The following is a 26290-nucleotide window of genomic DNA, read 5'->3' on the forward strand; positions in this document are numbered from 1 at the left end:
CGAACCAATAAAATGTATGGATTATTCTTCTTCTGAAGAATGTCAAACTATGATATATCACAGGAAACTCACGAATAAACGTTTGTCTGAGTGCGATTAAGATTTTAGAAGAAAATATACATCATTATATCATTATTTTTTAGAAACCCAACTTCTTCAGCGCACAACATTTACATGAGTGATATTTTGATGCCCAAAAATATTGGGCTCACTTACAACTTTATGGTTTAAAAGAGGGTTTGTTCTTCTTATATTCAAGTGTGTTTATTGGGGCGCACCGATGTCAGTCCAACTTCCAATGTCCCGTGGACTGAGTGTTGGGGCACATTTTATGATGAACATGCAGTATATAAATTTCAAGTATGAAATTATTTGACACGGAGGATGTATGCGGATGTTTGGCATTATCAAACCTGAGTGGTGATATATTGTATGTTATCAATCATGTTATATACGTGCTCAACATAAAGGACTGCAACAAAGGTGCCAGAAAGGTTTTGCACTCTGAAGTAGTTAAAGCGTTGTTTCAGTGATGGATATATATATATATATATATATATATATATATATATATATATATATATATATATATATATATATATATATATATATATATATATATATATATATATATATATATATATATATATATATATATCGATTTTTTTTTTGAAGGTTTTTATCTTAAACGAATGAACCAGTGAGCGAACGAACGAATGACTGAATGAATGAATGAATGACCCCCTCCCACGCCCACCCCATCATTAAAAAAAACCAAAAAAAACAAAAATAAAACAGCCCTGTCTATCCTGAAGAAGCACAGCAATGTGCTGCTGTTGTCATCTTTATACTGACAGTGACGATTCCCCTGTATAAAACACCTATTTACGTCTCGAAAATATAAGAATCATGAAGAAACCAAACAGGGCGGAACCAAAGTGAGGGTACTTGTTTCCCTTGCCCGTACACCGACTGTTGCTAAGTAACCTCTGCGGGAGGCAGCTGCGGCTGGATGCTGTAACTGTTCGTTAACGAATACGGTTTTTCAAACTCTATCCATCTGAACGCCGATGATGGAGGACGGTGACCAGTTATCCCTCACCATCGCTCAGATTGTCCAGCGTCTTAAAGGCAGCCATTTACACTCTCAACTAGAGCGACAAGCAAAAGTGAGTTGGTTAGCATGTGGCTAATGATGCTGAGCAGGTTCAGGCCAACGTCGAGATTAGTGTTCTTCCAGCCTCGCTTCTTACCCCTTTTATTTATGAAAACAATCTAAAAACGAATGTGTTTTTTTTGTTGTTCTTGTTGTCCTTCATCTTTGCCCACTATTTATAGGAGTGTTTGCACCTCCCAGAGATTAAACTTCAGTCACTTAAGGAGGATGTCCGCAGTTTCCTGAAGACCTCAGGTGGGCCTCGTCTTGGTTGTTTCTTGTTTTTGCAGGTAGCACTAACTTATTTCTTGTAATTGTTGCAGGGTGGGAAAGAAAACTCCAGAATGCAGTTTACAGAGAATTGCACGTGTAAGTCTCCGTACAATAGGAAGACTCAAAGTGTCTTTTCACCAAGTTGAAGCTGTGCTTCCTCAGTTGTCAATCATCTTTGTATACTTCTTCCTTGTCATCCCGCCTGGCCGACCCATGGGCTGCTGAAGCCATTCCCTGGGGGGGCGCTCTCTTGACTGGCTGCCAGTCCATCACAGGACACACATGCGTGCACTCCGAAACAGCACTGTCGCATGAAGTGACACTGCTGCCATTCTTATTTCATTTTTTAAAGGCAAAACTAGCCAAATATTACAATTTTAGCCCCCGAGTATGGCTGACCATTGGGACACGTTTTTTTTACTTTTACATAAGGGATATAATCAGTCACGATCAGATTTACTGTGTGAGATTGTCTCTGGCACATTGCCACTGTTAAAATAATTTTAAAAACCTAGTAGAAAAGTTTGCAAAGATAATATGAAAAAAATGCTGCTTAACAAAGGTTTTTAAATTTCTTGTTTTGAAAAATATATCCACTCTCGATTGGTGATACAATCATCTGAATGAAAGACAGGCTGGTTGCCATATGTTGTGTAATATCATATCTTCATATCTTTTTTGCGTGGTTATCCCAAATATGAATTCAATAGCTTAGAAGTCACTCATCCTAAATTCCTGACATTTTTACAAATACATCCGAGTAGTAATGTGTGTAACTGCTGGTAATCATAAAGTGATCATTGATGGTGGTAGAACCAGCTTCTATAACAATGTTCAAAAAACGTAGAGCTGAAAATGGCAATAATGAAACATGTAGTCATTCAAAACCTGAAATGAAAAATGGTCATAACATGCCAATGAAGCAGAATTCGTGGCCTCTAAACCATATATTTGATTTGAGCTACTTCTGGTGGTTATCATAGAGACACAAATGCCTTTATCAGACAAAACTCGAATATGTGACAACTCATGTGTTCGGTCTAAACTAATAATCTGAAGTTGACTCAGTTGCAGAAAAACATCTTTCACAATTGTGGAGCTTCTTTTAATTTCAATGTAGAATGTTTTACACAACTAAAAATTATCAGACCAGTTTGATGCCCACCTGCAGAGTCAAGATAAGATCTTACTTGAGTTAGAAAAATGTATTTAGATTTCAGGAATGTTTTGCATATTGAACTCAACTGACGCACGCCCCTAAACAAACATGAATCATGTGCAAATAGGATGTCATGAAGTATCATACTTCCACACTGTTGGATTTGTGTAACTAGGATTCATTTTAAAACGTTTTTTAAAAGATACACATTTTCAATTTAAACTGTGGTGACATTCTGTCAATGTGTAGTGCTACTTTTTCCCTATTGAGCTATAACGTTTCAGTTGGATTCACCCACCTTTGCAAAACCTTTGTAAGCGACTTCATCACATCTTACACACCCTTGTCTAAGACATGAGCTCGTCTTCTTTCATCAGCTGGGTGTGTTGGTGTTGCTGCTCTTCAGGATGCGCATCATTTAGACTCATAAACACTCCCTTGCAACTATTGGTTTTGGCAATTCAGACTTTCTTAGACAAAGTCCCTTGGTTCATCTTCTCTCTCCCCCAGTTCAGCACAGAAGTTTGGCTGGCTCTTCTTTTGCACCAGTGAAGCTGATGCCTCAGTACTCATTGTTTGTAAAATTTCAAGAACAATAGGTGGCTGACTGGTACATTTAAAATCGAACTTAAAAGCTGACCCCTGGCTAAATCGATGCATGCTTTGTTCATCATACGTGATTCAAGATACATCCATAGGGAGGTGGTCTATACCACTCTTAATGAGATGACTTTACCATTTATTGAGACCATAGTCATTCAGCGTCTCCTTGTAAATGTGTTATTGAAGTTTTTAAACACAAAGGTGCAAGAGAAGGATGAGAGCTGATGTGGCCACTGACATTATGAAATTGAAAACATCTGGGGCACGTTTGCCATTTGAAGTGTTGTTTCATTAACATTATTTATTAGGTTAATTTTAACAAAGCAGATAGACATGCAACAGCCTGCTTCACGGCTGCCAAGTTGGTATTCTGTGGCACATTCCGCTGGCATTTGATCCAGTAAGCAAAGGGCAGGCCAATAAATACCGCCAAATAATAGACGATGGTCGCGGGGCATAAATTTTGACTTCTCCAATGTCGAAGCTCAGGGGACCTCTCACTGAACAGATGATCACAGAGTTACTATTTTTTGTCTTAGAGAAATCTAGAACACTTGTCATTGCTTAGAGTGGAATCAGGCTGAATCTCTGTCTCCATTTTTCAGAAGAAGCTGATAGGTGTGAGGACTAAGATAGTCAGCACAGTTCTTTACGTGGACTCAGAAAAATGTATAAAGCTTCCTGTTTCCTCTCTGAGTGGGGCTACATCCCCCACCTAAAGTGATTCAATCCCATTAAAAACCATGCGTAAGTGAATCAGCCATCCCTTTGCAGCCGATTCTCCATAAATTTGAGAGTATGAATGTTATTAATGTCTTGCTTTTAAGGATGTGCAATGTTGACTCATTCCTCTATTTTACTATTAGTCACCGTTACTTATGTTTATGTTGGATTGAATGATGTTTTGCACACCCTGACGTGGAGTCACTCGCATGCCTTTAGCATGGTGAGTGAAGGTGAATTCTGAGTCATTTGAGCTTGACATGCTCGATTATTCCTTCTTAGCACATTTAGGTACACAAGCCTGCTTTTGTGCTCCATTACTCCATAATATTTGTCACTTTTGTAGGAGATACTTGAGGTCTCTCAATCAGGCCGTGCTCTGTCGTACTGTAACACACACTCGTGTGTTTGTGCTCCACAGTCAGCTCCCTCCGAGCCTTCCCCAGGCCCCGCCAGAGCATCTCAAAGAGCCTTTGGCCTACATGCGGAAGGCACAGGTCAGTCTGTCTCCTTCAATCTCCATCACTGCTCGATAGGTTCTTCAGTCTCATTTGTATTTCTTTCATCATACTTATGTTTTCAAATGTGTGTGCTCCCTCACAGTCCAGCTGGGAGAAGCGAGTATTCAAAAGCTTGAACAGCATGAGCACAGAGCTGGAAGTCCCACTGGCTCGCATGGTAACGTAATTCATATAAATGTCATCTATGCAGTGCATTAACATTTGTCTGCTCGAGAGAAGACTATGAGAACCTCATCACTCGAGCACTAATCTAACCTGTCAACTGCAACTGTAAAGTGCCATGGGGCAAAGACCTGTGGTTGTCGATTGAGGACACAGCAGTGGCATAAGTGAATCTTGTTTTGTTTAGCAGTGTGAAAATATAAAGCTTTGGTATTATTATTATTGTTATTCGTTATCATAATCGGTATTATCATCAATGAGAAAACTACTGCATCTACTAATGTCTGTGTCTCTTCAAACTCTGCAGAGGCCTGAAGAGGAGCAGAAGGAGCTCACAAACAAATGGAATGAGATGGGTACTGACGAACCAGGTACTTTCCTGTCACCTAGCTCAGGACTCCAATTTCTGACCTTTTAGTGTTCAATGTTGACTTAACGTGGCTGTGAACCAGACCCGTTAGTTAATGTTTACTTTTTCACTGTTGTTTGATCAGGGAAAGTTAGTCCAAATATTTTCATCTCTATTTTTATCCATAAGTAGCTTAGCTGCTCAGCCATGACTTCTCACTCAGGCTAATGAAACACGGAGACACCTTATAGCTTCCCTCTGAAATAAAATTGTATTGCTTCATTGATATCTCACCATTGTCAGGGACATTTTGATAGAAAGATCATTTCATGACGTGGTGGTGTCATTTGTTGTTTTTTTGTTAGATAATGAATTTGTAAAGAAGCTGAGGTGGGGATATTTTTTTCATAAGTCACTGCTCAACTTAAGGCTGGCATCCAAATGATACATTTGCTGTGGCAAAATGTATACGTATAAACATCAACTTTCATTTTCACTGTAATATCTTTACTTCTGTAATTTGTTTTCTAAATACTTTTGTTCTCCTTGAACTTATCTCTTCTAATTGTTTAACTTTCTGCATTACAATTCTTATGTTTTATTATTTATAAAGGTGACTTTTTTTGTTGGCTTCGTTTCCCAATAAATGCTTTTTTTTTGCTGTAATTGCATCTTTACTTTTTCACTTTTTTATCACTTTTTTTAATTTTAATTTTTTTTTTTAAATTTTTTATTTTTAAAAAAGAATTTTATTTTTTAATTATCAATGATTATCGCTAGCTATAATTTCATTCATTTACCCTCTTTACGATTTAATGCTCTTGCAGTACTGTAAATTCCATCGTTGTCGATTTCTGATTTAATATTTTACCACAAGTCTTTCTAACAACAATAACGGAAAACAACAGGGAAGAGTTTGTGTGTTTTTTGAGGGGTTATTATTTAAAACCACAGCTCACACAATGAGTCATGATACATTGAGCCGTGACTTGAACAAATGACAAAGCACGCAATTGAGGTCTGTGTGACGCCTTCGGCACTCGATTGTGAAACTATACACTGTCCAGATCCTTGGGAGCAATTGTGATACAGAGACAAACCCTCTTCCTTCTTCCGTCTAAAGTTAGAGGTGTCCATGTTCTGGTGATGACATTACAGCGGAATTTACTGCTCTGTTATGTCGCTGGTGGATGGGGGTTTCATGACGCTTCTTCTCCTTCTTCAGTTCTTCAAAGGTCCCACATTTCCAACAGAAATTTACTGCAATAGCATGATCAAGCATCAGGCTATTATTGGGATTTTACTGACTAAATAAACATTATGATAATTGCTTATGCTTTTGTCTCCACAGATTTAAGTCTCTTCAGGCCAGTTTATGCTCCCAAAGACTTCCTGGAGGTGTGTGCCGATTTACAAAAAAATCTGATTTCATTTAGCCAACATGTTTAACTGTGATGCTGTTTGAATGTTTGGTTTGGTAATCGTGGCAATGAGCAAACAAATAATTCTTAGCTTTGTGTCTATTTAATGTTTAACCAACCCCCTGCTTATCCAATAGTGCGAGAAAAGACTCTATGTGACACTTTACAGTGACTCAATCCTGCTCACAAATGTAATGTTTTTATGATGTAGCTCTGCAAATCTGCCTTGGCAAGGATGGAACTCGGTGGCAGCTGAATGCAGATGGGGTGAACACTGAGCTGTGGTTGCAGATCAGGGGTCTGGAACCTTTTTGACTGAGAGAGCTGAGAAACCCTCATATTTTAAACTGTAGAAGTTAAGATCTGTTAAGTTCTGATTTGACTATTTATCGGTATGTGACGTCCAACTGTCTCTTCTGGGGCTACAGAGCTGCATATCATGCTAATGCTGCCATTGACAATGTTCTATTGGGCAGAGCAGCATTGGTCCCATCACTGTCAACAATAAACTCAGTTATGATGACCTAAAAGTTCCCATGATGCTGTGCAGTCCAGTCAACCAATCACATGTCTACAACATGGTGTTTTGCTCTCCGAGCTCTGATGTCCGAAAGCCGTTGAAAGCGCCTCCTTTGTCAGAAGAGCCATAGGTTCCCGGCCCCTGTTGCAGACGGAGGGCACACACACCATTCACACGCGCACCTATTAACCTAGTGAGCATGTCGTAGGGAGGAAACCATAGAACCCAGAGAAAACCCACACGCACATGCAACCACTAGGCCGCCGTGTTCCAAGAACGCAATACAGTAAGCTTCAATATTGGTCACTGCTTCGTGCAGTGTGTGTTACCCCACTGTGGGACTAATAAAGGACATCTAATTTAATGAAGCTTTGTTTTCCGCAGCTGAATGTGCTTTTAGATATTTCCCCAATGACATAATGGATTGAATACACAATTATATAGATGGAAAAAAATAGTACAGTAAATGCACTACTGCATTGCTGGATGGCTTACATTCAAGGTGGCTCACTAGACAAAGCAGAAAGATATTTATGGGAATATATTATGTGAGCAAACTGGGTCTCACAACTGCCAGGCCACGATGTTGAAGTGAATAGAGACAAACATGCACGTGAGTTTGATTTTACTTGCAGACATTTCTCACATTACTTCTCAACTGTGAACAGAACCACACAGAACAGCAGCAGAAGTGAAAATGGCTTTAGCAAGGTTCCTAGTTGTGGCTGAATCTTTTTGAGGATGTTTGTCCCATCTTCCTTTTGACGAATCGAGGAAGATTATGATCCTAGATAATTGTAAAATGTAGTTTTCAGTGGGTGTTTGAAATATTGTGTAAATGTCAATTATATATCTATTTTAGGTGTTGGTCACCTTGCGAAACCCCAACCATGAGAGCAACGAGGATGTCAATGCTAGAAGCCACTGGGGTCTCATCCAGGTTCCACTCAGTGTCAGAGACCTTCCACTGTTGGTGAGAACTCCAGTGCTGTGTGGTGTGCCGTACAGTGAGGTTGTTGATATGATCTCTTGTGGTTGCACCAATGCATCTCACATTTATTTTAGCTGTCTCAAATGTGTTCACTTACAACAAGGTATGACCAGAACACATTTGCATAGGGTATATTTGCTGGCATGTTCGGGTCGTAACTGATTCTCCTGAGAGAATACTTATATGTCTTGCTGTATTTACTAAGCTTGTTCAACATGACATACACACAAGCTGTGCAGGAAATCCACCTATCCTGAAGATGGTTGTGGTCACAGGTCGACTGTCAGATCACTTCTGTCCTCAGGGATTCTAGGATGCATGTATATGGAAGGGTAACCATGAAGATAAGACTGATAAAATATGTCTTCTTTTAGCCACACTATATTACTAAAAGTATTGGCTCACCCGCCGTGACTCTCATATGACCTTAAGTGCCATCCCATTCCTAACCCAAAGGATTCAATATCAACCAATGTCCACGTTTTGCTGCTATTACATCTTCAACTCTTCTGGGAAGGGAAGGTTCTTCCACAACAGACTCTGTCATCCGTGTCTTTATGGACCTTGCCTTGTGTGTGATTTTACAGTAATAATGTGACTGCACTTTGTGACTTGTATCTGAAAGGTACTATGTAAACAAAGTAAAAGTGTTATTATCAAGATTGAATCACAAAAACACAATTTGTGACTCAGGACTTGGTGACTGTGTTTCTCCAAACAGAGGGCAGCCTACTCAGAATTAAGCCTCACTATCGGGCAAGTTGGGATCGATGATAACGCGCAAATCCATCCAGGTAATGATAAGTCTCTTGCACTGTAATGCATCAGTTGAAGCATTCAACCTTTGATCTTGCTCAGAACGGAAAAGATGTAGTATATGAATGTTATGCATGTTGCTTCAGAGACAGTGAATTCTTTGAAGCAAGTGGCGTCTGTTTGAATGACAACTTTGGTCAGGACTGCAGGATACTGTAAACATCTCTGCAGCACCACAGCTTTGATGTGAAGGACACATCAGTGCCAGTGTTCTTACGATTCCATCAGCAGAGTGTCGTTTTTGTATTTTAGCTTGACTTTTTACATTTTGTTTTGGCAAGTGTTGTCTAAATATTATCACTATTTTCTGAAGCTGGTTCTGTCTCTGCAGATTTGTTTGAAAGCGAGTTTGTCCAACTTGGAAAAAAAGGTAAGATAGTGGCAAGTGTTTGCTTTACTTGTCAACTTTTTAGATTGCAGTGATAACAATACTATTAACGTTGTCTATGTCTTTTGCAAGCAATATGGTGAACTATCCAAGCTAAGGGCATTACCTGCTGCTATAATATACTCCCATTTCTTACAAGATTTCTTTTAATTACTTCCAAATGCTTCATATACAGGGTTGTGTTCTCGATCCAGATGGGTCAGAGCCAGGGTACTTACACTTCAAATCACGTATTATTACCTTTCCCGTACTACCTTTTTACACCAATAATAATAATTGTTTCGGTCATGGTTGTGCTGTCAGTTCATGAATTTGTAAAATGTAATGATGTAATTCAGGAACACAACAACACAGCAACAAGTGTGCACAGCTTTATTTGTGAAATCCAGGTGTTCATTTACCAATCCGTTCTGCTGAGCTCGGCACTTTTGACCCCTGGCATGTGTTGACTTACAAAAAAAAAATCACATACACAAGTTTTTCGTAATTCATTATGTTGTTCTCATGTGTACTGTTAAAGAAAAATAGAATACGTCTTTATCACTCCCGAATATAAGTTCCATGTGTCCTGTCATTCCTCACGTTGACTAGATTAAATTCTTATGTAGTTAGCACTTTCACAATATTATAATGACAGCGACAAATAGTCCTGTTATAATACAAAGCAATTTTGTCAATGTAATTGCATTAAATGATGCTGGGATTTGGGAAATTTGTTTATATAGTCCTACTAGTTATCCGGATTAAGCTACGCATTAATTGCAGTCAACTTCTTGCCTGATAGATTTTGTGGTATGGTGAAAAAACATGGGTGCACACTGTACCTAATGCTTTAATGCACTAGGGTCTCCATGACATATCATGAATAAATAACGCCGCTCCATGTAATAAATGTAATATTTGATGAATAGGGCAGACCACTTTTTAAGGAAACTTATATTGGTGCTCAATATAAACCTTTGTATACTGTTTCTTCACGTCCTGCTTCTAGTGGTCATGGAGCAGGACAGTGCAGCAGCCCAGCAGTACAGCAGGCGGGGCTGCCCCACGGGGCTGCGGGCCGACCTTTGGGCCCTCACCCTCAACTCCATCAATCAGTCACAGGTAGCATACACTCTCAGTGGCAGTCACTGATGCTGTGCGTGAACAAGTACCAATCCACAATTTGATATGTGCCATTGTCTTTCCGACAGTTTTATTGTCTGTTGTGCTGCAGCTCACGGCAGGTATCTAGCCTGAGGGAAATTGAGTTGGAGCAAACCTTGCTCTTTTCTGGGTGTTGTCTACATACTTGCATGGGTTTCCTCTGGCCACTCTATTTTCTTGCTACTGTCCAAAAACTTGCTTATTGTTTCATTAACAACATTTCTAATCGTAATAACAGAGTAATTATCACAGCCAATCACAGGTCACCTCTGAGTGTCTCTATAATTATTATTATAGTAATGAGATATTAATCTGAAAATGAGCAGAATGTTGGGGAGCCAGCAGAGTCGGTCTAAACAGCGAGTCTGCCTGAGTTGTATAGTGCTGTTTATTCAGTCCAGAGGCTTGTGTCCATGTGAATAAAACAATTGATTTTGTTGAAGAAAGTCTGAAGAAAGAGCACTCAACAGATATTTATTGAGTTTCACAACCCCCCTCTTTTCAAATAAATTCTTCTTTTGTTGGAAGATCATGTTCCAAGATCTTGCTTGCTTAAGTGCTTCACGCAGTCAAACAAACCTTAAAATCTTAAAATAGCAACATGGTCTTACCGTGAAGCTCTGTTTCATGTTTTATGGCGCGCAGCTAGACAAGTGGCACAAAACACCCACATTAATTTAGAATGTGGAGCACTTGTTTTCTTAGAGAAAAAAATTCTGCATTTTGTCTGATAAAAGTTGTTTCTTTTACATTTTGTTCTGAACATTGTTTCTAAGATTCAAACCCTTTCCTCTGTAGTGGTTGCCTTTGTAAAATCCTTCACCGTCTCTTTTTGGTCCTCTCCTGCAGTGCTGAGTGCTGTCACTGAGGACATTTGTATCAGCACAATATCTTCTTTCCCTCTCATTTATAATGTGCTGTCTCAAACCGGAGGCAGGTCAAAGTTGGCGCTGGAAAGAATCTTACCGTCCTCAGATTTTAGTTTAATCGTGCTGCCATCATAGTGGAGGGAATTTATTAGCTCCAATAAGCAGCCAAACGGATGGTAACTGTTTAAAATCAGGAACCAAAAACCTTCCTAAATCCAGTGGCTGTGCTTAGCCATTACATTATGACCAATTTAGTGATAGTTCATTGGTTGTACTTTCTCACTGTAACTTGTGTGTGTACGAACCTGTTATGGTCTGTATTTACCAAATACAGACAATACCAGCCACATTTGCGAAAATATTGACTTGACTTGTAATATCCATTGTTTGTGTTACAGGATCTGATGCACTATGAGCAGTTAAAGGCTGGAGTGATACAACACAGCCTGCTGGTGGACAACCTTTTCTACAAGGTTCTATATCTTTCTGCTTTTGTGGGGACCTGTTTCTCAATAAAGTGCAATAAACAATGTGTAGATTCTGACAGTCCTAAATGTTTAACTATTTGTTGAATTAAATTTCAATTTGCCTTCTACAGGATGTGAAGCTCACTGCGAGCAATGATGACTACTACTTTGTGTTTGAAGATTTCCTCTATCAGGTGTGTTTCTCTTTTCTCCTGCTTCTGATCTGAGGACTCTCGTGTCCTTTGGCTACACCCAGTTATAAACAGTCGTGAAGCTTTCAAACAATTCTCAGTCATTTCATCCACAAGTAAAAGATTTTGACGGATGGGGTATAATGGATCTATTTTGGCTTAACCTCTCTCTGCAGTCAGGCACAGATGCCAGATTAAACTTCACCATGAGGTCACTTCTTGTAAATTGTTTGACTTGTTATGAGCATTCCACTTTATCGCTATTCCGATATGTATAGTTCAAACAAGGATGTTTTATGGAACTGATATACAGTTAATATTAGTGTGTCTAGCCTCCCCTTGAGTACCCACACACCACACACACACATACATACACAAGCACACTCAATTTTAAAAAAGAGTGTATTCCACATCCAATGCAATGTAAACATGCATAGTTTAGATAGTTTTTTCTATATTTTATCATCTTTTCCTAAGTTTTGTGCTTTTTAGTCCTTTAGTCGTGCTTTCGATTTCATGAAAACTGAGTCAGAGTTTCAGTCATCTTTAGCAACTTTAACTGCAATACATCTTTGATGGGTAAAAAATGCAATTGATTTGAATTAGGTTAGATTAGATTTTCTCCTCTGGAGGCTGCATCAGCAACTCGCCATACATGGACTCCCTAAGGCTATCAAAATTCACGGTCATGTGGAAGTCTTGAAATATTTACAAGACATCATAGTCACTTTGGAATTCAACCACAGATAACTTATAAACACACCATCCTCATGATGTTTACAACCACACAGAATAAATGTTAGTCTGAGGTCGACTTGGAGTTATTTTTGTTCAGCTGTTTATGTGAATAACATTTTAATGCCTCTGTGTGTGCGTTCACGCATGTGTCTGTTTAACTTTGCTATCTAAGGGAAGAGTTCTCTTTATGAAATGAATCCACTTTTTGATAGATTAAAATAAAGAGATGCACGAGAAGTGTTCTAGTTACGTTTTTTTCAGATGAATATGTATTTATTGCATTATGATTGAATGAGGCATTGCTGTTCATGAATTCATATTTTCCCTCCTAAAGTGCTTTTTCTCAGTATTTACACTTGCACATCTCATTGACTAGATGATTTATTCATCTTTTATGGGCACCGGAACAGGAAAGGTCTCAGAAAAAGCAACACTAAAATTGGTTTGTGACTTGAAGTGCTCTCAAATATCAGGTCATTTAATGTTTCATCAACCTCTTAACCAAAGGTTACCAGAGGCTACCAAGGTTAATTATGACTGCAAATGTAAGCCACTTCATTTCAGAGGATAAAGTGGCATATTGTACATGTAATCCACTGAGGCTTCAATCTAATCTGTCTTCAATAATGGAAGAGGCACACATTGGCACCTTGTTGTGATCTAATCAGCTGTATTCTGTGTCCCCAGGTGCTGCTGTGTTTCTCTCGTGACACTGCTGTGTTGGAGCATTTTAAAAACAACAGTGCCACTCCTCCACGGTCGTATATTCAAGGTCAGATGAGTGTCATACTGTGTCTGCGTCCAGGTTGCTCCGATACAGGGCGACCTAAACATAAAGTCAAACCTAATTTCTATATTTGTGTTTGAATTGTTTTTTTCTACCCTAACAATGAGGTCAGAAACACAGACACATCATCAAGAGTGCATCAAGGACTAAATGATGGAATGACTAAAAGAGACGCATCCTCTATGTACTAAAACTTCAACGTTCACTACACCACAACAGTTAGGCATCTAAAATGTAATGTATTTAGTGTACTGGTGTTGTCGTACTTGGGCGTGTATCAGGACCTCTTCAACATTCTGGTTGAGGACTCCACTGAATTCAGTCTTGGTCTCCACTTGGTCTGGGGCTAGGGGGTCTCGACTACAACTCTGAATATTTATGTAGTACTATCATATCAGTCAAACTAAACAAAGTATTTGAGATTGTAAAACAATGTTTAAACTGACTAATTCAGTTGGTACATTTAGTAAAGTATTTGTCTCTCTTATCCTCATCATGTCCTTGGATATCACATTCACGTCTTTGGTTGCCTTATTCATTCTTGGTATTCATGTTTCCCGTCTCTCCTCTGCATAGTGCTGTGGTCAGGATTGTGTTCAGGTTGTGTCGAGACCTAGACCAATGAGAGGCTAGACAGAGACCAAACTGAAAACTAAACAAACATTTGTTCCGATGAATGCATTGCAGCTCCTGATTTGTTTTCGGAAAAATGACTACCATTTCTTTTGCAGTCACAAATAAATCTGTGTATCTATATGACTAATACACTTTTTCCTTCTGCATCCTGTATTGACTTTGGTCTTTGTCTTACCCTTATTATTGGTCTTAGTCTTGGTGTCTGCATGCTCTTGTCTTGGCATGGTCTTGACTCCAACACTATCGTACCTCTCAGTCACCTGAGTCTGGCCTCCCTAACTTCCCAATGAAGACCTGAGTGTGTAGAAATATACCATACGTGACTCAGCAACTTGTTTTTACTGTCTCTGTATCATACAGTACAATATGGCAAGTCTCACTACTGTCCTATGAAACTTCTTTTTCACTCTACCGTCTACTTTTTTTTTACTGCTCATACCACTACGTCTCCAGCTTCTTCTGCACATTTATTTTTCTCTCACCACATACCCCTATGTCATTATCAAACGTCATCATCCTCGGAAACTCCTCCCTATCTACATATGCCTGTCAGTCCAGTCAGTAGAAACAAGACAGAAGAAAAGATGAACAAGAAAAAAATGAAACCTTTCAGCTTTTTTTCTTGCTGAAATGCTTCCCTATAAATTTCTCCTCACCAAACAGGTTTTCTATGTCTGTGGGCTGGTCTACTGAGAGGAGGAATGATGAGTAGCTCAGTAATCCACTTGACATTTACAGAAAAGCAGATATTTGCGATGGCTCAGGAATCTTGTTTAAGCCATCATTTCAATGCTCCTCTACCTTAAACTAGCTTCTCCCTGTTCATGCCTGTCCTCTTCATGTCCTCCTTTATTCCGTCATTCTCATTCTCCATAATGCCTCAGCACCTGATTTAAGTATAACTGAGAGAAGCTGCTTTTTTTTTTGCTGCAAAAACAGTTTTAAGGGTACGGAAACAGGGGTATTTGTCTCTCATGAATGAGACCACAGACTCTATGATGTCGCTTACGAACGGCAATGAAAACTTTCCTTCAATGTATTTGTTCAGAGAAAAAGCCCATACAATGTATGTTGGTAAAAGAATAATTCTAACTGTAAAATCTCGAGATAATATTTTGAGTAAGTATTTCTAGTATAAGCATTTTGTTATGGTTAATAATTTTCTAAATGACAGAACAATGACTTAATAATGTGGGGAAAATAACTAACTGACTTCAAACATCATTGTTCTCACAGGAAAAGCAGGAGATGAAGAATGTGCTGTGGTTTATCCACCCAATGGTAATACTTCCATTCTGCTTCTTTACTTTCAACAAGAGAATCTCAGGTGGCCTCTGTATTTTAACAGGTGTAATCCCATTCCATGGGTTTTCCATGTATGGTAAGCATATTTACAAAGTAACATACTGGGCATGACCTGAGCTAAGATGATGTGTTTATGAGTGTGTTTGTCTCAACAGTGGCGCCTCTCTGTTTCTTGTACAATGAGCCGTCCAAACTCTACAGTGTTTTTAGAGAAATGTACATTCGCTACTTCTTCAGATTGCACTCCATCTCCTCATCCTCATCGGTGAGAATTTACTTTACTTTACTTTAGCTCTCGCTCCTTGTTTGTCTCCAAAGGTCTGTCTTAGCAAGTTGTCATAGATGTTCTACTGTTAAGGCTTCACTCAAATTTCTATTCCTTGCTTGATGCATTTGGAATTTTGGAAGAGAACTGACACTTCTATAGTTAATCAGAATTTGATTCCAGAGCTCAGTAAAGTATGTGAAGTCCAAAATACACATTAGAGGTTGCTTAGTCATACCACTCTGCCTCCCTTGTGTCAGCACTGTTCTCACCAGATCTTTGTCTTGCACACGACACTTCTCTTCCCTACTTTAGCTACAAACAGCTGGTGGAATCAATTTCTAGGTCAGACATCAGTGTTGATATATTTTGTGCAGCGATGAACAATTTGCTAATAACCTCTTGAGCGATCTTCATGGTCTTTTTTACTCCCATGCAGTAATATTGTTCTTCACAGTTTCTGTTTCACTCTTTTGAATGTCTCATGTTGACATTTACTTGTAGGGAATCGTGTCTTTGTGCCTGCAGTTTGAGCGTCTGCTTCAGGCACACATGCCTCAGCTTTTCTACCATCTCAGACAAATTGGTGCACAGCCGTAAGTACTCTGACTTAAAATTCAATTACTACTATGATTACTAAAATCATAATAACCATAATAATGATCTGCAATGATCACATACAGCCCACAAACAAGAAAATTCAGAAATGCCACAAAATATGATTGTATAGTAGTAATAATTGTTATAATAATTGTAAAAATAACAATGAATATTAAGTTGGTTTTGACATAAGACCATGATGACGGAAATATTGGCTCCTGATCTTCATACTATTTATGCAGCGAGTAATGAAGGGTAACTTATTTTTCCTTACTCAGTTAGGGACCAGGAGATGCCTATTAAAAAGCATGTAACCATTGGAGGAACACAGCAGCAATCTTCAAATATTTGCCTTAGTTTCTGATTAACATTTAACATTTTTGCAAACTTGCAAACTTGCAAAAAAAATTTTTAACTTCCCCAAGATAAAGATTATTTGAGTTGTGGCCTCATGTAAATTTTGAGATGTCCTCATAGACGTGCTGTTCTCACAAAAACAAGCAGCAACATTCTGCTAAATTATAGTCAGGTGCTGCTATCTGGTGGCGATCCGAAGTACATACCGACCCTGGTGTCGCAGAGGCAGTCGGAGTTCTCGACGGAAGGAAGAATACGAATGTATTTGTGTGTCTTCCTCATATTCTCATGACTTGCCTAATTTCTTAGACAGCGAGGAAAGCAACCCCAGACAAAAAAAAAAAAAAAAAAAAAAAAAAAAAAAACTCGACAGTGGAAAACTCTTAAGTGATTTAGTGGGGTTTAATACGGTTGCTAATCAGTTACGTAGTACTTGATCCCAGCTAAAGAAAAGTAGGGTTAATTCAGACAATGCTTCGAGTTGAATTGTCCTGTTGGAATGCATTTATTTTAAATGCAGAATGAACATTCTGGAAAAAATGAAGGGTGAAAGTGAGGTGAAGTATGAGTGTATTTGGCTTTGTTGTTGCAACTTTATATTCTATCAGGAGATTGATTTTTAAGGGCTGGATTCTAAAATAAATTGTAAATGAACAGCTATGAAACAAGGCGTTTTCTCTCTTTGTTAAGTCCGATCTAACTAATCTTATTTTTAGGTTGCGAATAGCCTTCAAGTGGATGGTTCGAGCTTTCTCGGGGTATCTTTCCACTGATCAGCTGCTTCTCCTTTGGGACCGTATCCTGGGATACGACTCTCTGGAGATTGTAGCAGGTAAAAAGCAAAAACGATTTGGATAGATTTGTACATAGTTGTGCATGTATTTTAGCTAGTCTACTTCTTAACTGCACACTTGACCTCACTCTCTCATTTCACAAACGCAACCCCTCCAAGTCCTTGCAGCTGCCGTGTTTGCCTTCCGCGCCGAGAACCTGATGGAAGTGACGTCGCTGCCGTCAGCTGAGGTATGCTCATTAAGCATTGCATATATGAAACTCTTAATTCCAGGCCTCCTCAGTCACTCTTATCGTCCTGGAAGGCTGCAAATAGCTTGTTGTTGAGCTGCCAGTTCCAGTAACCCAGTCTCCTGCAGGCACATGTTTAAAAAATGCTTAAGCTGACTCCACTCACTCGACTTAAATGCTCTGCTACTGAAACCCTACGTGCATAGCTCTGAGCTAATTTGATGTTTATTATAATGTTGAATTGACTGATATGATTACGCACGTAGAGAAACTCTAAGCGGACCACATGCTAAATCCAAATTTCCCGTCACTCAAGTTGATTTATTGCAACAACCAGTCATGTCATTCTCTACTGTATGCTGCAGCCACCCCCCTGCACCTCCACTATCGTGTGACAGAAGCCCAGTGTAAAACATGAACTCCCCTGCTACACCCTTGGCTCCCCTTCCTACCTCCTACCTACCACTGCCCTCAAAGGTGAAGGGGTTAAACTCCAATGTGACGCATGAAGGTGACAGGCTGATCTGCAGCTTCTGCGATGCTGGCCGGCACCATTCGCCCGCCCCAAGAGAGAGAGAAAATATCATAACATACTGCTTCTTATCTTATATTTAGAACCTCAAGCCGGCGTTGAAATATTAAACCGCCTCTCTTAACATGATAGGACCCTTAATTTAAGCCTCCAACAGTCCCAAAAGCACCAGGTGCGTGGTGGCATGTCCTTGGTGTGGATTGTTACTGCTTAATACATATGCATCTTCATTATGTCCGTCTAAACAGTACATTTAAACCCATGAATTTAAATAATGATGCAAAGCAGGAGACAGGCGCTTTCTCGTCTTTTATTTTTAACATACTTTTTTTATTTTTATATTCAGGTCGTTCAGCATTGAGATCTATAAATAGATATTCAGTCTCATTGTAATTGACATTCCAGTTATACATCATTATTTCAACCACTTCTTTGCTACATGCCGCGGTCCATCATCAGAGAATCTTGCTTTTCCACTGTAACTGCTGTCTTGTCAGTTGGAGAACTGTCTTCTCCAACTGACAGATTTTCAAACCAGAGTGAAATTTTCCGAGTGCGCATGCAATACTGGAACAAGTAAGTTGGTCTGACTTGAAAGTATTAATTGTGCGAACACATCGCTTTGCTGTGTTTTTAGCCGAAGAAAGATGTCTCAAAATGTCAATTTTTGAATCTTTCACCAAAGCTCTTTGGCTCATATCTGGTGCTACTTCGGTTTCATCACAAGACTTGTTTAAACATACAACAAAGCTGTCCTATGGTCAAAGTAAAGGCTACCAGAATAAACTGCACAGGTGACTATTTACTGAGTGAAGAAAATAATCCCCAACAAATATTGTTATGATGTCAGGTGTGATGTGTGACCAAAGGGTGTCGGCAAGGATGAAAGGGAAAGTGTACAAAACGGTGGTGAGGCCAGCAATGTTGTATGGTTTGGAAACAGTGGCACTGAGGAAAAGACAGGAGGCAGAGCTGAAGGTAGCAGAGATGAAGATAGCGAGAGAGATAGTGAGTACATTGGTAGGAAGATGTTGAGGTTGGAACTGCCAGGCAGAAGGTGGAGAGAAAGGCCAAAGAGGAGATTTATGGAGGTGGTGAAGGAGGTTTGTAGGTTTGAGAGAGAGAGAGAAGCAGAGCAGGGTGAGATGGAGGAAGATGATTCGCTGTGGCCACTCCTGAAGGGAGAAGCCGAAAGAGAAGAAGAAATATTGTTATGATGTCCTTGATCATGTTTCTTCAAATGTTAATCATTTTCAATTATAAAATGATGCTTTCTCACCTAAAAAAAACAATGGAAAGGTGATAAAAAGTAAAATAACAGAGGTGAAGTCAGTAGTGGAGATCATCCAGGTGACGCTCTCAAAATGTTGATTATGAGATTTACTTAAAAGAGTTGACATGGTTTGTAATATTTTTAAACAGTTTCTGATAAAAATTAATGGAATGGGAGGATTTTATAAATTATCACAGGTGGTCTGGAACAAAACCTCCCCAATAATCAAGGGAACTGCTGACCATGAAATTATGATCACTTCAACCTCATAGTAAATAAAACTCATAATAATTAAACTCTGGTGGCACTGGGCAGCACTTTCTAGCTACAGGAGAGAGCCATTCTGATGTTCTTTCTTTCCCACTGCTGTCGGTTGCGTAGTGGTGGACTCACTATTTTGGACACTTCTGCACATTATTGTTGTAGTTTTTATTTGTATTTTTTAAGATATATTTATTTATTTTTAAATGTCTATGACATATTCACTTCAAGTTCTCTAGGTTTTTGAAGACACAGCATCAAATCCAGTAGACTACAACTGAATTACAAACACTATACGTGCTATTTATTACACAGTAATGGAGGTTGTCTATGACAACAATGACTTGTTGTCATAGACGTCATGGTAAAAATGTTGCTTCTGTTCAAACTTTTTAGGCTGTCCTTGCTGATCTTTCAACACTGAAGGTGATGCCGCTCATTCAGATCTTTCTGTATGCCACCTCTGTCTAAGAGGAGGTGCGGCAGTAGGCACGCTTCACCTGGAGGATGACGCTGCCAAAGAAGTGCTACTCCAACACATGTAACTCACCCTAACACTACGGATCCCAGGAGACTACAATGAAGTGTTTTGCAAGTGAGCATACAGATGCTTACATCCATTGTATCCTGTGTAAATACAGCGGACAGATTGATCAGCTGAAGTCACTATATCGGAAGCCATATGTCCCTCAGAGAAACGTAATTTCATGCATGAATTTGAATCACCGCGTTTAGATTATTAGCATATCAGCATGAAGAAGTAACTGCAGTGTGATCACATTGTAAAAAGTAACTGTAACCTGACGTGGCTAATGAAGCGTTCAGTACAAAGTAAATGCTGAGCTTCATCAGTTGTGGGTGTGCCATCACTGTCCCTATAATGTTAAATTGATATTGAAATCATGCAGTGGATTAACAGAAACCGGAGAGATTATTTTAGATTCTTGTTTCATTCGGTTTAAAGGCTCACTTGCATCTTTATTTTTAACTTGAAAAATAGGTGCTCATTTTTTGAAATATGAAAACAACAGACTAATAGTGTTTGAAACCTTCTGCTAGTAAATTAAAATATTTCTAAGACAAATGAGGTAGGTGTCATCTCTCTTTGTAATTTGCTATGCATCATTTTCCATATCTGTTTTTTGTGATTTTAGAAGTTGCATTATCCGACATCTGAAACATGTGAACAGTGAACTTACACAATGCATATCAGTGACTAACACTAAAGGAATGTGATATGAATAGCCATAAAAATTCTATTCAAGTGAAACGGGAAAATCCTTTATGAGTCAGCGAATTAGCTGAACATGGGATTCATTTGCTAAATTAATGAATGTCAGCATGATAATTAAACAGCGCCATCTAATGTGCTGTGGAAATGAGGACAGTGCTCCATCGGGTTGAATTTGCCTATCACTAGTGACTCAACCCGCATTCCTCTGGGCAGGATTAGTGTTGAGACAACACATCAGCTGTAACTAACCTGTTTGACAATCGTTTTCTGACTTGGCTTTGAAAATGGAATCCATATCTCTGTTATGCAAAATTGTTGTGGTGTTTTTTCTTTTTCTTCTCCTTCTTCTGTTCACGAGGATTTTGCTCACTGAGACATATCACTAGCTACATGGGTCAACCAGGGCGTCACGTCCACCAACCTTAATTCTTATGAAAGCAGCTGTCGTTTTGAAGACAAAATCCATAACAGTCAACAATCCTTGCTAAATGCTACATAGGAAGTGCATGTTTATGTTGCTAAAAAGCATATGTGTGAATCCAGTGAAACTACACTGCTAAAAGAATTACCATCTGGATATAATATAATCCTAAATCCAAACGTCTACAAGACCTTTGAGGGTACAAATGTTACCTGTGTTTTGTTGTCATGCCTTTCACGAGTATTCAAGCCTTCTGTGCCAGTGAACAACTTATTTTTTGTTCCAAGTCCTGAATGTATTAACAAATTATGCACTTTCTGAAAACCATGGAAAACATTGCTTGGAACTAGTTCAACTTTATTCATACTATTATGTGTCGGAATTTGCCAGTGCTTTGATCTCATCTCACCCTCTCTGTTTCAGTCAAGACAAATAATGTTTCATTTCAATAAATTATTCCTCATTCACTTTCTTTGGGTTATTTGTAAATTAGTGTGAATGTTTTGTTTGCACTGTCAGGTGCCTGATCCACCCTGTTCCTGACTTGAATATTTCTTTTCTGGTTTTGTGACAGGGTAAATATTTGGACAGGGAAGACAGTTTTCTGGAAGCTCACTGTAGGCTGTTCAAATGCAAGCCAGATAGGGTGAGTGACAGCAGGCTACACTGAAGACTTTGACATAGTTCTTCTTTCACATGTCTGCTCTATTCCTCGCTTGTCATTGGCCGCCCTCCTCCCTGCTGCCCCCGATGAGGGCCAGTATCGAATTATGCTGCTCTTCCCTTTCGCCTCCCTCTCCCTATTTCTCTCTCGGTTGCTGCTCCATCTGCCACCTGTTTGCCTGCACTCCCACGGCTGACTCTTTTATCACTCTTGCACCTCCTTTTAGGCCCCAAGAGTTAACTCGTTTTGGCACACATTTAATTCAAAGCACTGTATCCTTTTGTAAATTGAAACCTTCTCAATTAATTCATATGCACAAAATTTGTTCTGAATCATTAGCATTTGATATTGTCTTTAATTGCAACACCAAAGTGAGTATGTTATCTATATATATATATATATATATATATATATATATATATATATATATATATATATATATATATATATATATATATATATATATATAGTTCAAACAGCTGGCCACAATGCAAGTCCAATAGTAAATAGCAAGGTTCAAATTGAGCCTTCTTAGCTGTTTTCCCTCCTCAATGCCATGTGACTTTGTACTGCACCAGGTATGAATGGGAATCACTTGTGTTCACTTTGGATGTTCAGCGTGGCCCCTTATGGCTGAGATCCCTCTTTGACGTCCTGGAAAGAGAATGGTTGCGCTACATAAAGACGATAACAAAACCCAAGAACACCTCCAAGATGACTGCTGTCTAGCTGAAGATACTGACGGTAAATGTGATGGACTGAACCATAGTCAGCATCTGTGGAGTATTCTCAAACAGGAGATGGAGGAGCATAAGAAAGACCTGAGCTTTAAGAAAACCCAGCTTTGTTACATTGTCCTGGAGGAGTGGCTGAGGGTTCCAGAGGCCACCTGTAAAGCTGTAGTGAGAATTACCAAGTAAGTTAAGGCAGGAAGGCTGGAAAATAATGGGAGTCAAAATGCTAATAAGTAGTGCTGCACTCACTTTTGTTGACAGCAATTGAGACATTAATTTCTTTTTGAGCTTCTTTGAAAACAGCAAAACGTACGCTGTTGTACATGCTGTACACTGACAACTTAAATTGTCATATCATCAGTGCAAGAGTTTCACCTTTTGGTCGTGAACACTGTCCTGCCAATTTTTTTTTTGCTTATTTTACTTTGTGGTTCTGATAAATCCAGTTTTGTTCCTCCACTCAATCCCACTATTTTTTTTTCGAATTTATAAACACACCCAGTTGAGCAGCAAAAAGGTGTTGGCTTCAAATCCCACTTGAGCAACACTCAAATTTACATAACGCGGGCTAAAAGATTGACGTTAATCCATGATCATGGCATACATTAGAACACGAATAGAATGGATGATCATGGAAACATTTTTTTCAAAGTGAAATCATTTTGTTTTTTGCCCACCTGTACTGTATTGGACAACAGGGCAGATTTATTTGGAGTGAGTCCAACTGTGTCACCACACCTGTCTGAAAGAGACTGAACAAATTGATCAAACAGGCTGGTTATGTCCTGAGATTTTCTTGCAGCAGATGTGGAAAATAACAGAGCAAGCAAGTGTCCTCCTTAATGCAAGCACACATCACTAGGCTGTGCAGCTTCTCTGGAGGACGGCAGATGCAGCATCAGTGGGTAAGATACAGGCAACACCAGTCTACTCACAGGGAACGTATTCAGGGTATCAAACCCAGTATCCCGTTCTGCCTCAAGATGGATTTGATGCCTGTATCTTTTTGCTTTGTGGATGCAGCACTAATCACTAACACAATCCAGAATATATTGAAATAATAGAAATTAAATAATAATAATACTATTATAATTTAAATAATAAATGTTTTAAATAACCTGAAATAATTAACACATAATTCCTCAATACTTAACAAAGCAACGTGCGCTTGGTATTGCAGCCTTCAAATCATTTTCCTTAGTGAAATGTCAAATCTAGTCCGCATATGCGCTCTGAGAGAATTCGAAGACCCGCGCTGAGCATCCTCGAAACAGGCCGAACTACTGGCCGAATCAGCCAATCAGGGGCTGCCATGTTGGGACCCGGCAGCCAATCAGCCCGCAGAATCGGGAGGACAACTTGGATATGCCGAGGCGGGGAAGTGTGGAACAATAACGCAGGGCTCATCATCATCTTTTGCGTCAGACGAGGAAATAAGCGCATGCAACTTTGGCTGGAGGATTCCGCCAACTCTTAAAGCGCCAGGCAGCTGCCTGCGCCGACGTGTGGGGTAACAATTGCAACACACATCCAGCCCCTGACAGTGAAACACGAGCGAGAAGCCCGTCAGTATACGGTGTCGTCGTTGGAGCGGGAGCGTGCCTGCCTCCATGAAAGCCCAGTCCCCCCTTCGCCTCACCCCGCACACTGACTTCCGCCCCGCTCGGCTGGCGTTCCCAGGCTTCGTCTGCATCAGCCGGCAAGATAACATGACAGCAGCACTCGGTCGCGCCGAGACGTGAAAAGCTGACTGAAAAACTTGCTCCGGATGCCGGTTGTCGGTTGATATAGGACAGAGGAGGATTAGGGCTAACGGAATGTGTTTTTTGATGCGATGGGATTTGCTACTTTCGCATGAAGAGGCGGACCTCTGAGACACCAAGAGTTCAATATGCTGAAGCTGACCGCGGTGTTTGTACACTGTACGTGGAAGTACAGAGACTGTTTTCTTTCGACCTGAGGATTTGGTTCAGTATTCCCGCGGATATTCACCACAGTCTCCCCCTGTCGCTGTTTTTTTTTTTTTGGTTTTGTTTTGAAGAAGGAATTCCTCCAGACGGGCTGCATGTGCTCTCCGGTCTCCTGCTCCTTTTATTTATTACCATGAAGGGCTTGTATCTGACTTGTAGCGTCTCTGAACCCGTCCGCGGTCGCCAGTGGGGTCTTTAAACTTGACTCGACCCACCATGAACTACGCTGTAGGTATTTTTCCTGCGCCTGTAAGATTCCTTTTTATATGACAGCTGCGTGTATCTTCTCGGTACAGGTGGCTCAGTTACACCGTGAGGACAAGCTTTTGGGAGCCGTTTAGCTCGTGACTACTACGTTATCCTCCAAGCCCTCAGTGGCAGCCTCAAGGAGACCTGGTTTTCCTCTCAGTTCCACCATGAGTTGCACCCACAAGGTGGTGAATGTCTTGCTTCGTGGACTCGTCATCTATGCGGTACTGGTGCTGGACTGCTCTTCCTCGAACGCTCTGCCAGGACACTCGCCTGACGCCGTGGCCACCTCAGGTAAGCCCGTCATGTCACATTCCAGTAGCCCCTCCGTGTTCACCCACCCCCTTTCCTCCTCATCAATGTCCCGTGGTTCCCTCCGGGAAAGCCGAGGAATGCCCCGTTTGGCTCTAACCGCCAGTGGAGTGTTCACATTTGCTCCCAACGCTGTAATGTGTGACATGGCAGGAATTGAAAAACGAAGCACAGTGCTGTCCAGAGCGCTGCTGTCACCAAGGATGTTGTTATTCTCTCTGTGCCTGGCTCTGCGTGGACCTGAACACTGCTTCCAAACACATTCATATTGCCAATCTGAATACTCAAATTAAACATTGAACATGAACACGAAACCCTCGGATATTTGGATGCTGCCATCAATAGTGTTTGCTTTTTTTAGCCTCTACTTCAAATTGAATTGAAGTTGTCTTTAGTGAAATGAACCTTGTTAAATCTTCCCCAGTGCGTGGTGATGATGAGGTTCGAGAGGGAAACTTTGTAGGTACATATTGTCACTGCCGAGAGTAATGGGTACAGTGCAGTCATAGTTCAAGGATTCGTGGGTGGTTACCTCAGAATGTTGCCTTGTTGGTGTCTGATGTAGTGGCAATGATGCAAGTCAAGACCAAGGTGGGATCTGTCTCACACAATACAGCTCTTATCGCAAATTAAGCATCACTGAGAATGTGGACGTTTTCCTCAAACTAGTTAGCACACTGTTCCTCTTCCTTTGTAATGAATTTAGACTTGACTATTAATGGATGCATGCTGTAATCCGTTAATAACTTCTCAGTGATCCCCAACTCCTTTTATTTTACAAATGGCAGGGTGGTGCTATGGACCAGGGGATGGTCCCTCAGATAAAAAAAACCACTCCTGACCATTGATACATTTAAGTATTCAACCAACCTAGATTCCAGGCATGAAGTTACAGATAATCCTTATTGTCACGTTGTCTGATGGTGTGATAGTTATATCAGACCCCCCTTTCATGCAGAGGTCTCTCAATGATGGAAACAGAAGGTATACAATCGTGACAAAAAAAATAATCTCTCATTCATCTGTGTCTATCTGACCAGGAGAAGATTGGACATTGGCTTTCTTGCCATGACAAGTCAGTCTTGTGTGAATCCTAGACAAATGTTTCTTCTTACTGTTGGAATGAAATTCACTTGGGAAGTCATTTTCCCCTCCAAGTCAAGGTTTCCTCATT

At 40.0% G+C, this 26290-nt stretch overlaps 2 protein-coding genes across 6 annotated transcripts in view; both read left to right on the plus strand.

Annotated features, from left to right (window-relative positions):
• The first annotated feature begins 986 nt into the window (after positions 1 to 986).
• Positions 987 to 21641, plus strand: tbc1d19 (TBC1 domain family, member 19). Its single transcript, XM_053858677.1, has 21 exons — positions 987 to 1169; positions 1339 to 1411; positions 1480 to 1525; positions 4336 to 4411; positions 4518 to 4592; positions 4905 to 4968; positions 6298 to 6344; positions 7750 to 7860; positions 8600 to 8672; positions 9026 to 9064; positions 10074 to 10186; positions 11496 to 11570; positions 11696 to 11758; positions 13181 to 13265; positions 15153 to 15197; positions 15265 to 15297; positions 15377 to 15486; positions 15991 to 16082; positions 17160 to 17275; positions 17396 to 17466; positions 19929 to 21641. The coding sequence occupies exons 1-21, from the start codon at positions 1071 to 1073 to the stop codon at positions 20001 to 20003; spliced, it is 1581 nt and encodes a 526-aa protein (XP_053714652.1). The 5' UTR covers positions 987 to 1070; the 3' UTR covers positions 20004 to 21641.
• The window catches only part of stim2b (stromal interaction molecule 2b), a 43053-nt gene continuing 34065 nt past the window's right edge, over positions 17303 to 26290 (plus strand). Inside the window, exons 1-2 of one of the 5 annotated variants that reach the window (XM_053858673.1) lie at positions 20063 to 20127; positions 21762 to 21833. Coding sequence is in view for 3 of the 5 variants with exons in the window: in XM_053858671.1 (XP_053714646.1) it covers positions 24972 to 25098 (127 nt within the window). In the remaining 2 variants the exon portion in view is untranslated. Of the gene's footprint in view, positions 17467 to 20062; positions 20128 to 21761; positions 21834 to 22481; positions 22768 to 23866; positions 25099 to 26290 lie in introns of those variants that run through there. The other 4 variants (XM_053858671.1, XM_053858670.1, XM_053858674.1 and 1 more) reach the window with 4 other exon arrangements.

This window comes from Synchiropus splendidus, chromosome 3 (assembly GCF_027744825.2).
Source record: "Synchiropus splendidus isolate RoL2022-P1 chromosome 3, RoL_Sspl_1.0, whole genome shotgun sequence".
NCBI classification, from domain to species: Eukaryota; Metazoa; Chordata; class Actinopteri; order Syngnathiformes; family Callionymidae; genus Synchiropus; species Synchiropus splendidus.

What these genes read in the sequence shown, in the direction of transcription:
- tbc1d19 (XM_053858677.1), top strand. Translation starts at nt 1,071, where the DNA reads ATGATGGAGGACGGTGACCAGTTATCCCTCACCATCGCTCAGATTGTC. An exon ending in TCAGAGACCTTCCACTGTTG is followed by an intron (nt 7,861 to 8,599) that starts GTGAGAACTCCA and finishes TTCTCCAAACAG; the next exon opens with AGGGCAGCCTACTCAGAATT. An exon ending in CCATCTCCTCATCCTCATCG is followed by an intron (nt 15,487 to 15,990) that starts GTGAGAATTTAC and finishes ATTTACTTGTAG; the next exon opens with GGAATCGTGTCTTTGTGCCT.